The 12,311-nt window shown below is 36.1% G+C and overlaps 1 protein-coding gene across 1 annotated transcript in view; it reads right to left on the bottom strand.

The window, feature by feature from the left end:
* Window positions 1-8,542: 8,542 nt before the first annotated feature.
* LOC116287844 (uncharacterized) overlaps window positions 8,543-12,311 on the bottom strand; it is a 58,595-nt gene continuing 54,826 nt past the window's right edge. The window contains exons 8-9 of the mRNA XM_089028347.1: window positions 10,719-11,048; window positions 8,543-10,096 (exon numbers count right to left, since the gene is read on the bottom strand). Of these exons, the coding sequence (XP_088884473.1) occupies window positions 9,819-10,096; window positions 10,719-11,048 (608 nt within the window). The 3' untranslated portion in view covers window positions 8,543-9,818. The remainder of the gene's footprint in view (window positions 10,097-10,718; window positions 11,049-12,311) is intronic.

Raw genomic sequence — 12,311 nt, 5'->3', positions numbered from 1 at the left:
ATACGCCGGCAACAGTCAAAAAAATCGAATTTGCTCATATTTTAGTATTAGGAAGACCTTGATGCGATATGAACCGTGGTATACTTCATTTACCAAAATATTGCTTTATTTCCGAGAAAAACGAGGAAAACCAATTTGTGCATAATTGACCCTCTGAGAGAGCCAAAATATCATCCAACTTCGAGTGCCTCGCATGCCTTTGCAAAAATGTGTATGGACTTGATTGTTGAAAAACTTTTTTTAACCTTGTCTTGGCTTTAAATCTGTGAAATTTTATTATTTTCCAATAAATTTATGTTGGCGAAAATGTTTTTATTGCCAAGTTACTTTGGCACGTCATCAAATATAAAGAACTTTCAAAAAATATTTACACCATGTGCTATATAAAATAAAACGTCGATATTTAGAAATTGAGAAGTTAAAGCAATGTTCTAATCGTGAGTAAAGTGATTGTTTTGGGTATTTTGATCTGGGACGAGTTATGTTTTGTCAATAAGAGGAGAGACGCATCAAAAGTTGATGACAAAAACAGCAACAAAAACGATAAATACTTCTCTTTTTTAGTGTTCACAACAACCAACGGAAAGAGCGCGCGGTCGTTGAAGACAGCTTATCTGTTTTGTTGGTTTCAGATCGTATCTTTAATGTACTAATTTAGTGAGTTTTCCAGTTGTTTTTGTTTTCTTACAAAGAAGACAACGACGTTAGAAAGAAGAAGTACATTCCTTAAACAGGTTCCAGTAACTTTGCTCGTGGAATATCCTCTTCATTCAGTAAAAAATCTTTATTTTTTGGTTGAAGCCCGCTAACCATCCTTCTATTTGATTTGGAAAAAAACTCACAAGTCCATAGTAGCAATACTTGGACCCAATATCCCACTCGTTTATGAAAAAGGCAATTAGTTTAGTCTAATACTGTACGACTCCTCCGACGGGAACTAATTATTCGTACTTTGAAACCCCGTTAGGTCTACATTGTCATCTTATAAATATTGCTTAAGGGCTTGGCTTTCTTTTCTTGCTACAGGCTTCTGATTTGTGACATTAAAATATCCAATGCCTCAACTGGGTAATTTACATTTTGTTCTAGTTTCAAATCTTCCTAGGTAAGCAAGGACTATACTCTGTCAATATTCATTGAGATTAACAGCCAAAAAGATAGGACGTTAGTCAAGCCCAAGCTTAAGTCTAAATAGCCCTAAAACCAGTTGTACAGTTGACCTTAGACGATATGTTACACTGTCGAAATTATTGGAGAAATTTTTATTCGCTTAGTCTTTCAATGCAATTAATTCACGTAATACTTAAGAAGCAATAAGTAATTAGTAAGTAAATTTTTTGGTAAACCATAATGCAATTCAGTATCAAAAAAAAGGTTTCAAACTTCAATGAATTCCTAGTTAATCCAGGTGCACTTGTATACATCAACTCACTTGACAAGTGCTGCAAGTTGTGGGTTAGGCTTCACGAATTTGCAATGTCCCCTGTGATTGGTTAGGTTTAGGTGCGGGGTTCGGGTTGTGCGCCCACCAATAGGATCCCATCTTGCAAATTATTATCTAATGCTTGCCTGTATGCTGTTTTCGATATAGATTCTGCAACATTTAATGACGAAAGACTGAAAAAGCCGAGAAATTATACTACTTAAAAACTTCATTTGGTGGCTATCATGCTCAAGGTAACTTTATGGCTCATCTAAGTCAGAGCACGGCTAACTCACAAATCAAACCCTGAAACAACTTCTAGGTTGAAGAACACCGCTAACTCATAGATCGAAACCTGAAATAACATCTGGGCTGATCAAAGTCAGGGCATGGCTTACTCACAGATTGAACCGGCAATGAAACAACGTCTGGGTAACTCCGCGGAGGGAAAATCAACCCTCCTTAATTTTTCATATGCCATAAATGTAATTTTCGTCATAGCTTGTCTCTCCAAAAGTTAGAGAACGGATAAAAGCCTGGCTGATAAAAACAAACTCTGTGCTGATCTAAGTCAGGTCACGGGCTAACGGATAAAAGCCTGAAACAACCTCTGGGTTGATCAAAGTCAGGGCATTGCTAACTCACAGCTCGAATTGTAATTGTGAGTTTTGTAGAGGGATGAAAAGCAGATAACTAAGAGGGAAATCCTCAAATCAAAGAAGACACCTATCTTCACATTCGAAGCCCAGTTGAGGATTCAAATCTGAGGCCAAAAATTAAAGTTGTGAGGTGACCACTTTTGATAATCGAGTGAAAATAAATATATATTATCAGGCCTTTTCGGTGGAAGAAGTTTGGGAAGAGTAGAGTTTCTTTTTCCATTATACTGATCATTTTTATGAGAGTTAAGTTTATTTTCCTCGATTAGTTGAAGATACACTATGGTAGCTGTTTTCTGCTAAGCTCAGCAATAATTCATTTGAACCGCTAAGAAATAATTATTTTCAAGTCAAAAGAATCATTATCCAACATCCATCCTAAAAATTAGTTGTTTAGACAATACCTAGGTGGATCTGATTTGTAACCTTAGTACCTTTCTCTTTCCCTTGATTCTCAGGCTATTAAAAAGAACTTGGGAGGCGATTTTCTCTTTCTTCTCCAGCCATCTGATATGCGCTCATTCATGAAAATTAACAGTTGGTCCAGGAGCCACTTTGTCCAAGTTTAATTAAAAGAATCTGATAGTTAAATTGGGTTTGAAGCGAAAAAAAAGCAAATCGAGGATACGCATTTAATTACAACATGGCAACTTTGCAAGGAATGGTGAACAAAATTATGAACAAAAGCCTGGATCAAATAGAAATAGTCGAGTGTGGTCACTTTTAGTTCAACTATTAAAATAATATTTGCTAACTCAGATCCGCCTGGACCAGTGATTTATCAAAGGTTCTCATGATCATCAGCTACTTCTAACCATCATTATAAAGATACCACTGTCAGATAACAAAATAACAACTCATTCTAGTTCCCAGACTGTACTCATTAGTCAAATCGTAGGCTCTGGGAACCCTGAACGGAAGCCAGAATCTTGCGACCAGGTCTCAAAGCGTTTACAACTACTCTATTTCAGAATTGCTGACTATGAAATACGGGTTCAGCCTTTCTAACGGCTTTTTTACGTCTTTTTCTAAGTTTATGTTCGGCAAATACAAATAAGACTTGATTCAAAATTCGAATATTTATAAGCGTTTTCCGGGTTGCCCAGAGCCTACGATTTTCACGGTATGAGGAGGCTCTAGGAACGAGAATGCAGAACCATTCTTCTCAAATCAATAAGAATTGTCTATCAAAGCTATCTTGCAAACCGATTAATGAAATGAAAAATGAACCAAAGAAAAATTTTTAAAATTTTTAGAGAAGCCGAAAAAACGTATAAGTACTAGACTTTCTACCATGATTGGTGTAGAGATTCGTGCTCATGTACATAGACTACAGTCAATTCAAAAAGTTTTGTCGTCGACCAACTCAAGCCTACGCGACTGGACCAAAAAGGAACTCTGGGTAGCAATCATTGAAGCCCAGTTGACTCCATAATTTTATCTGACTAGTTATGCCTGGTTTACAGCACGAACCTTCGTAGGCGAGCGGGAAAGGTTGAAGGAGACGTTTTTTAATGCCTTCATATTTTCTAAATTGTGAACTGAATCATATCTACTTTGTTTTTCTTTCCCTAACCCCAATGACATGCATTTTATGGATTGTTTCTCGCCATTAATATCTTATTACTAGCGGGAACAATTAATTCAGAACGAATTTGTTTTATTTTTACCGCTTCCGTGTTTTTTAACCATATTCCTTTCGGTCCAGTCGCGTAGGCTTGAGCCGGTCGACGACAACTTTTTTTTTTTTTTAATTGACTGTATACATCTTTGGTTTTGTTACACGGATATATGGTGTTTACTCTACAACATGAGGGCCGTGTTGTATCAGATATACAACATGGAAGCAAACGTTGTAGACTACTTGTTCAACGTTTGAGCACATAATTTCACTTTGCACTGACATTTTATAGATTTGGTTAGGTTTCGATAATAAATTTTCAATGATGGTGAAAGCCAAATCAAGAACTGAGTTTCTTCTAGAATTATTAATGATTTTCCTCTCGAAGGCAATCACTCTAAAGTTGTCACTATTCTCATTATTATTCACTAAGCCGAAAATCCCCGTTCTTTTTAGTATAGCTTATGACTTAGCTTTTTCCCTTGACAGCTCAAGGAATTGCGGATGGTGGTTAAACTAGTTCTGTTAATTCTCTCGTTATTTATCGAAGCAAAAACGACCAACACTTCTGATTGGACAACCTGTGAAGCACGTGATTCCATGGCCTGTAAATGTACAAGCGAAGTTTTCGTTGACGTCATAGTAAGATGTCATTTCAATCGAGTGACTGATCTGCGTATTATAATTGATATTCCCGGTGACATAACTCGATTGTAAGTTTCCTTGATGTTTTGAATAGCTGCTTCTTTTAAAAAACATGGATTTTTTAAAAAGATTTACCAAATTTTGAACATTTTTCAGAAATCTATCTGGAAACAGCATTCAAGTAATTCCTGCGAGATCCTTCTACAATTATTCTCAGCTGGTTTATTTGTAAGTAATTATTTCCATTTTTTGTTCTGAGTTAAAGTCGAACGTTTCCATTTCATGTTTTTATCAATTCAGTTATCAATGAATTCATCTATCTATATCTATCCGTCCATTCTTTCATCATACCAAACCATCTATGCATCCAACTATGACATCAATCGCATCCAAAAATTGCATCCGTCATCCATTCATCTATCCGTCCAATAATTGATCCTTGCATGCATTCATCCATTAGTTCATCCATCAATTCATTATACAAACGCTTCCATCTGTCCAGCTACCACCAACTATCCGCCTACCGTTTGTTTAAAGTTCAGCATATTCTATTCAATTTACCATTGGTACTTCAACTCATCCATTTATCCTTCATCTCTATATTAACCCATCAATCTCCCAGACTAAATTAATCCATACATAGATTCATCCATCAATAACCCATAGCATCCATTGTAAATATTTTACAATATTCTGATGGTTTGAAATCCATCTATCCACGTACCCATGACATACCCTTTGCATCCATCCCTCAATCCATGACACAACCTTCCGATCCTTCCATCCATCCACCAACCCACTCGAATGACTTTACCACCTACATTCTTTTGTAGTCAATTCCAGTCTTGTTTTTGTATTCGATATCTGCTTTTACTTCGGTTATTTTCACACTAAGGTGCTTTCTTTACGTTTTGCGAGATTTTCAGAGTCACCGTGTAAGTACAATTTTTCTCTTTTCAGGTCCTTATCAAGTAATAAAATACACACTATCAGTGAAGAGGCTTTCAAGGGACTAAACAACCTAAGAGAATTGTAAGTGCAATAGATACACTTCCACACTCAAATCGAGTTTATAAATCAAGAGAAATTTATGGAATGATAATATTTTTGTTATTTGACCATTTTATGATATTCTGGTTGGCTGGTTGGCTGGTTGGCTGGTTGGCTGGTTGGCTGGTTGGCTGGTTGGCTGGTTGGCTGGTTGGCTGGTTGGCTGGTTGGCTGGTTGGCTGGTTGGCTGGTTGGCTGGTTGGCTGGTTTGCCTTATTCTTTTCAAGCTATGCTTTTTTTAAAATATAGAAATCTCCAAGACAACATGATCAAGCAGTGGGACACAACGTTGATTGAACAAGATCTACCAAATATCATCATACTGAATATCGCACAAAATATTTATTGGAAACCAGACCAACAAATCCTGTCACTACCAATTCTGCAGATTATTTTCTTTTTTGAGCACCTCTATAAAAACGATAATTCAGTATGCCTAACTCTCCATTGTCACCTGATTCATAAAAATAAAACAAACAGCACCGAAAATCAACCGTTTATAAAAAGGTCAGCAAGAATCATCCAGAAAAACGTAGACCTGAAAATGTTACCAGTCGTGCCTGACATGTGCAGGTACAAGAAACTAGTTCTCAAGAACCCAACCTATTGGATAGTCATCGATGATATAGGTTTCAATGTTCATTGTGAAGTATCACAGTCCAGGTGTTTGTCCAACAACTATGACCACATAGAAAATGCAACCATACCGCGTTGGTTTTACTTTGACTACTCCTGGATTAAACCCTATTGCTGGAACACTATCCAAAGCATTCACATCATTACTTTGGTAGAAGGGGTTTGTGCAATGGTTTTCAACGTGATCGTTATTATCACGACTTTAAGAAGCAGAGTTCTACGAGAGTCTGTAGCACATTTTCTTGTGGCTAACATTGCTGTAGGAGACCTGTTGATCTCATTCTACATGATCATCATTACATCTACAAGGCAAAGCATGTCGGCTGAGAACTATTACAGTATGTACCTACCGTACTACTGCAGGATTGTTGGTCTCTTCTTTCTAACTGGTCAACTTTCAAGTTCAGGAATGTCATTTTTAACGACATTAGAAAGGTATTTAGCTGTCGTATACTGCATGAGACCACACATCAGGATCACCATGAGAATGTCCTACGTTGCCATGGCAATAGTCTGGAGTTTGTCTTTGTCTTTGACAGTAGGTTTCATGACTTCACCACAGTTCTCTGTTGAAACAGACAGCATGTGTTTACCTATTGTTAACAGTAACAATGAGCAAGTGCTATATTACGTAGGAGGTATTGGAGTCTTCTTATACATGATTGCAATGGCCTTATATGGTCACATGTATGTGGATTTCCAAAAGACTAACCAGAAGACCGTACAGTTACAAAGAGAAAACCGATTGGCACGCAGAATTGCACTCATCATGTTCACTAATGTTCTTTTCTTTATTTGTCCCTTGATTTTAATATTTATATTTCAAGGTATTAAACGTTTTTCTCACGTAGCTCAATTTATATTTTGGAAGACGTTTGTCATAACTTGTCTTGGAATCAATTCATGTCTTAATCCAATTATTTTCTCATTTAGAAATGAAAAATTTCGGGATGAGCTAAAAAGATCTTGTTTTCTCTGTCGAAACATGGTTGCTCCTGATCCTTGAGCTATATATACACACACTTATTTGACAAATCTTTGTCGGGTTCAAGACACATGGAACATAGAATCCATACAAGCTAAGACTGAAAAGGTTTCTGGGAAACAGTATCTTCCCATATTTAATTTCTATAAATTGGGTACTTCACTTTGTAATATGTGATTTATTATCTTTCTACGTTTGAATAAACTAAAGTCTAAAGATAAGGTGGCTCGATAGAGCCGGTTTTGTGTGTGGCGAGCGTTGCGCGAACGTGCGCAATAATGCAACTTGAAGAAATGTTATTTAGGTGACGTCAAGAAAGGCGTGTTGCGCGTTATTGCTTATGATTAATAACTCGTCATACAAATTTTCCATTATAGAAAGCTAAATTGATTAACAAAAAGGAGATAATTCAGTACTTTGAAGAAACCAGACTCTATTTTAGAATCCTTTTTTTAACTTTTATATGAAAGGTAACCTAATAAACTTAGATTATACGAAGTTTTGGGGAAAAAATTCCCTGGAAAACTAGAGTTCTTCGATGATTAAAAGACCTTAAGGGAGGCTCCTGAATGGGTAAAATGAAGCTGGTATTCGCCTTTTGGGGGCTTTGTTGGGATTGGAAAATGGGATTTTATGCAAAAACAAAAGAACAATGATAAATAGGAATGGGATTGAGATTTGCGCAAACCATAGGCTGGCACTCATGCGATTTGGTCAAAAATGGGGGCTGGGAAATAGGATAAGGACCCCCTCCCCCTTTCAGGAACCTCTGTAGCGGTCGTACGTTGTCATGGTTATAATATATATGTGATCAGTTTTATAAAAATATAATATTAAACATTTGATATGCTTGCGATAATATTAAGATCATGGCGGTCAATGATAAAGAGACTTATAAGATACGATATGAAAATACAATAGGTCATAGTTTGCTTAATTTATGCACTCTACTATTAAGGCTTTTTTATTTCTTTCCGAGATTTTATTAGTATTCAAGTGTAGCGATCTCATTTCTACGATATTTGGCCCAATATTTTAAACTTTTAAACGCGCAATCGGTGCTTTTTTTATTTTTTAGAGGTACTTCACCACAGTCAAAATTTGAATGCCTTCATGCATGTTGGAATTCGTCCAATCAGCTTCGAGCTCAAGTTGGTCTGTGAAGTAACGACGTCATATCCGCCCTACTTTTTGGCAAGTCGTATTAATGGCGACTTATTTTCAGAAGTTAACGACCGATTTCAAACTGAAAAAAGATATTTAGCATTGACTTACCTTCGAGGACTCTTTGGACATCCTTCTTTTGCTTGCTGGGTTTAATTCTAGGAAAGACCGCTTTTTTGGTTGAAAGGAATCGAGCTGAAGTGGAAGTTGGCATCGGCCGAAGTTTCCACCTTTAAATTATATAGGGAAGAGAAGTGCAGGGGGTTCCTAAAATCTTCTACAACAACAACAACAACAACAAACAAAAAACAAAAAAAAACTTAAAATCGAAAACTTTAAATACGAAAAGGTAAGTACACTTCTGGTTATCGAAATTTTATTTCCAAAATCTTAGCGAAATCTACATCATTTTAGCAAACTCTATTTACTACTGCATACATTTCCTTATTAAGAGTAGATAGCCTGGGTTATCTGTGCTAAAACAGCCCCACAATTCAATGCAATTCCAGCGCCTTCCGTTGTTTCCCTTAACCTTGGAATCTCTAATAGATGCAAACTATTTACACGATGGTTAAGTCGTTTCCATATTATTTACTTACTGTATTAACACAGTCACGTAGTCTGACTGTTGTATTACTACCAATAGCTAGTCTTTATCAGGTATTCTACTGTTGAACTACTCATACAAAACATTTCAAAAAGTATACAATAAAATTTGATATGTTGGAAAACGCGACTGCTGCGATATCACTCATACTATATTTATGATGTCAGCTACTATATATAAACATGTGAAGTGAAACGTCGTCGTTACCTATCGCAGTCTAAAATTATAAAGTATGAGCGGCGAAGCTGGGGGGGGCCAAGCATAGGACTGCACGCCTCCCAAACCCTTTGTGTATAAACTACAGACAAAGCATTTTGTGACGGAAGGGAATTTGTTACGTAAGTAGTCGTTAGTGGACAACTAACATAGCAAAAAAAAAAAAAAAAAGAAAAGGAAATATAAAAAAAAGGAAAAAGAAAAACAACATCAAACTGAATAACCTATGTGATACATTTCGGGTACTTTGAACTAGAATTGCTAGTACACGGATTACTATAGAGAAGGAAAATGTTTCCAGGTGGGTCTGATAATGTCGTGGTCAGGCTTCCCCCTTCCGCTTAGCCGCCTCCGTAAAAAGAGAAATATATATAACGCCATCAGATTCTTAACTATGCAATCTCGCTACCATGGCAATATAATTTGTTAACTTTCCATCGCTTTTGTGCTATTTTTTAAAGTATACCGCGAGAAAATTTGAAATTGCCATTGACATAGTATTTCAGGGTGCAAGTTAAAATGGGGCATTATAGAAGTGCTACAATTAGGACAAGTACTATGGGGTGCGTTATGCAGGATCTACATTCTTGTATGTTATTAGCTTAATTATTGGAACGTAATCAAGTTCTCAGAATATAATGCATCAATCAGGACCAGTCCTACGGAGTACTGCATTCAGGATCTACATACTTGTAGGTTATTAACTGAACTATTGGAACGGTAATCAAATACTCAGAATACATGCTTCAATCAGGACCAGTCCTACGGAGTACTGCATACAAGATCTACATTGTTGTAAGTTATCAACTGAACTATTGGTACGTAATCAAGTATTCAGGGTAGCACTGAGAGTCATGATACACTACAAATATGATTGCATCAGGACGAATTGTATTAGCTGTAGAATCAAAACGGCCAATAGTTTGGGGGTTTTTAGGAGGTACTTTCATGTTCGAGTTGCCTTTAGTGTATCTTCCCACGAGTACACGAGCAAGGTACAAATGTCTGTGTTTGCTTGCGTCAGGCGATGCGTAAACGTGAGAATACGATGCTTTTTTTGCAAAGTACACGCCCTCGCCAAATCTAGTTCCTGTTAAAGAGATTAAAAATAGCAGTGAGCCTGGAATAAAAAATAAAATTTCTTGAGCACTGAAAAAAGGAGTTTGTAGTTGTGGCATAGAAATTTGGTTTTGATTTTAATCAAATTTTATGAAAAAAGGCGTGTGCGTGCTTGAAATGAAATCCATATTATATACAACATAGAACAAATATCTGCATTACTTATGACATAGTAATTTTAAATACACTACTTAATGCCCAGTGGAACTGCAAAAGCATTTCACCAGTGTCTTGAAGGGCTTGGGGTGCGAATGGACCCTTCTTAAAAGAATCGTGGATGCGAGGCTAACATAAGAGGGGTGCAATGGATTCCTTAGTTCACCCTTTTTGAATTAATGAAATACCGCTGTGTTCCTTGTTCACAGACTCATTTGCACAGGGTTAGCCTCGACTCAGTGTCCAAATATTCCCAAATACCAACGTTAAACTAAAGAATGTGCAACTTCAAAAATACAAACGCTTTGAAATTCCACGGATCCTCAGTGGAATGCATAAATATTCCATAGGTGATTCCATAAAATCGAGGCTAACCCTGTAGAAAAGAGAACTCGAAGCTGTACCATTGTAATTGTTTTTAAGCCATATTTCCTTACCATTAATACCACGGAAAATTCTGTTAAATCCTCTTGCATTGATATCATTTAGATTTTCCTTTGCTGTCCCATGGAATAATTGCCGTTCATTTATGATTCCGTCGTTATCTCTGTCCATGTTATGTTTAAAGACCATATACTGCTGGTACAAGTGAGGGTTTTGTATTCTTTCTATTTTCATGATACGTCCTGTTCCCCCTGTCTGTTGAAACAGCTTCAGCACTTTTTGGTACTCGGCCGAGCTATCCACTAGTGGGACAAGATACACTATTTTCTCTTTCCCATCTTCTTTTGGCATCGGACACCATTCGGTGGGTAATGAAATTATGTCTAGAAAATGAATTGAATTAAGCAAACAAAATCCTTTGAGGCATTCGTAGGCCGTAATTCTGGGCTTCTTGTATACGCGCGCAGGACTTTTTCAAATTTTGGATAAATTGAAAATGAAAATCATCATTATCATCATTATTATTTTCATCGTCATTATCATTATCATCATCATCAATATCATCATCATCAACATCCTTATTACTCCAACACTGAACGAACAAGAGCAATGTAGATAGGCAGTAGATCTTTAGCAGGTATGTAATAAAATAAAGCATATTTAGGCGACAAGAAAATAAAGTAAAAAAAAAGTTATTTCTTTTTCGTTTTGTTTTGTTTCGGAATGACTTCTAGAAAATTATTTAAATTATTTAGGGTGGTTGACTACTTTGGTAAATAATAAACAGAAAATTGAAAATTGAAAGTTTTTTAACCTAAGATTTAAAGTTGATTTCAAACATGCAAAGAAAAATGGAGTTTCTCGATCGAGCTTGTTTTTGAGATAATCACTCCGGAATGACTTGCGTTTGTGCAATTTTGGAAGAAAAATAGCATGAGTATTCTTCTCCGAAGACGTAACTTTCACTACATTTGTAAAATACTGATAAAAGTTGTTTTAATAAACTATTGTAGAAAATAGAAAAACGTTTTTAGTTCAGGTTCTACGGTGTGCAAGTTATCGTAAAAATTGATGAGCACAAAACAGAACGATTTTTTTACATTGTTCTAATTAACGGAATTGTCTTAAACTTATTGCGGAAAATAAAAAATATATACAGAGTTCCGTGCTAAATTTGAGGGTTTTGCCCTCTCGAAGTTCAAAACTCGTATGGTTCTTCAATAAAATCGTGAAGATTATTAAGCCTTTTTTGAGCGCGAGCACATTGTTGGCTCAAATCAAGTGTTGAAAAGTAGTCAGGACGGTGCCTACTATTGTCCACGCGCACACGTACTGCGCATCTACATTCGAGGAATTTCAAAATTTATTACTCGAATTGCACGAAACAAAACGTTTATTTTCAATAAAAGTTAAACAAAAAACGATCTTAAGTAACCCAGGCTTGTTAAAGAGATAATTTGCTAAGGTTTAAGTATTATTGACAAAGAATCATTTATTTTTTTGGGCAAGTTTTGAAAAAATGGCAGACTCATAGTCCTAAAAAACCAAATCCTTTCAATAATAAAGTTTTTTACCGTTTCTTTATATTTAATCCTATAAAACTTGAATAAAAACAAGCAAGAAATACATGTGAAATTGAAAATTTA

The sequence above is a fragment of the Actinia tenebrosa genome, unplaced genomic scaffold (genome assembly GCF_029948245.1).
Source record: "Actinia tenebrosa isolate PJP-AT-01 unplaced genomic scaffold, QUT_ActTen_1.0 PGA_scaffold12__29_contigs__length_12842862, whole genome shotgun sequence".
Taxonomy (NCBI): domain Eukaryota; kingdom Metazoa; phylum Cnidaria; class Anthozoa; order Actiniaria; family Actiniidae; genus Actinia; species Actinia tenebrosa.
The sequence above is the reverse complement of the archived record's forward strand: the minus strand, read 5'-3'. Positions and strand labels throughout refer to the sequence as shown.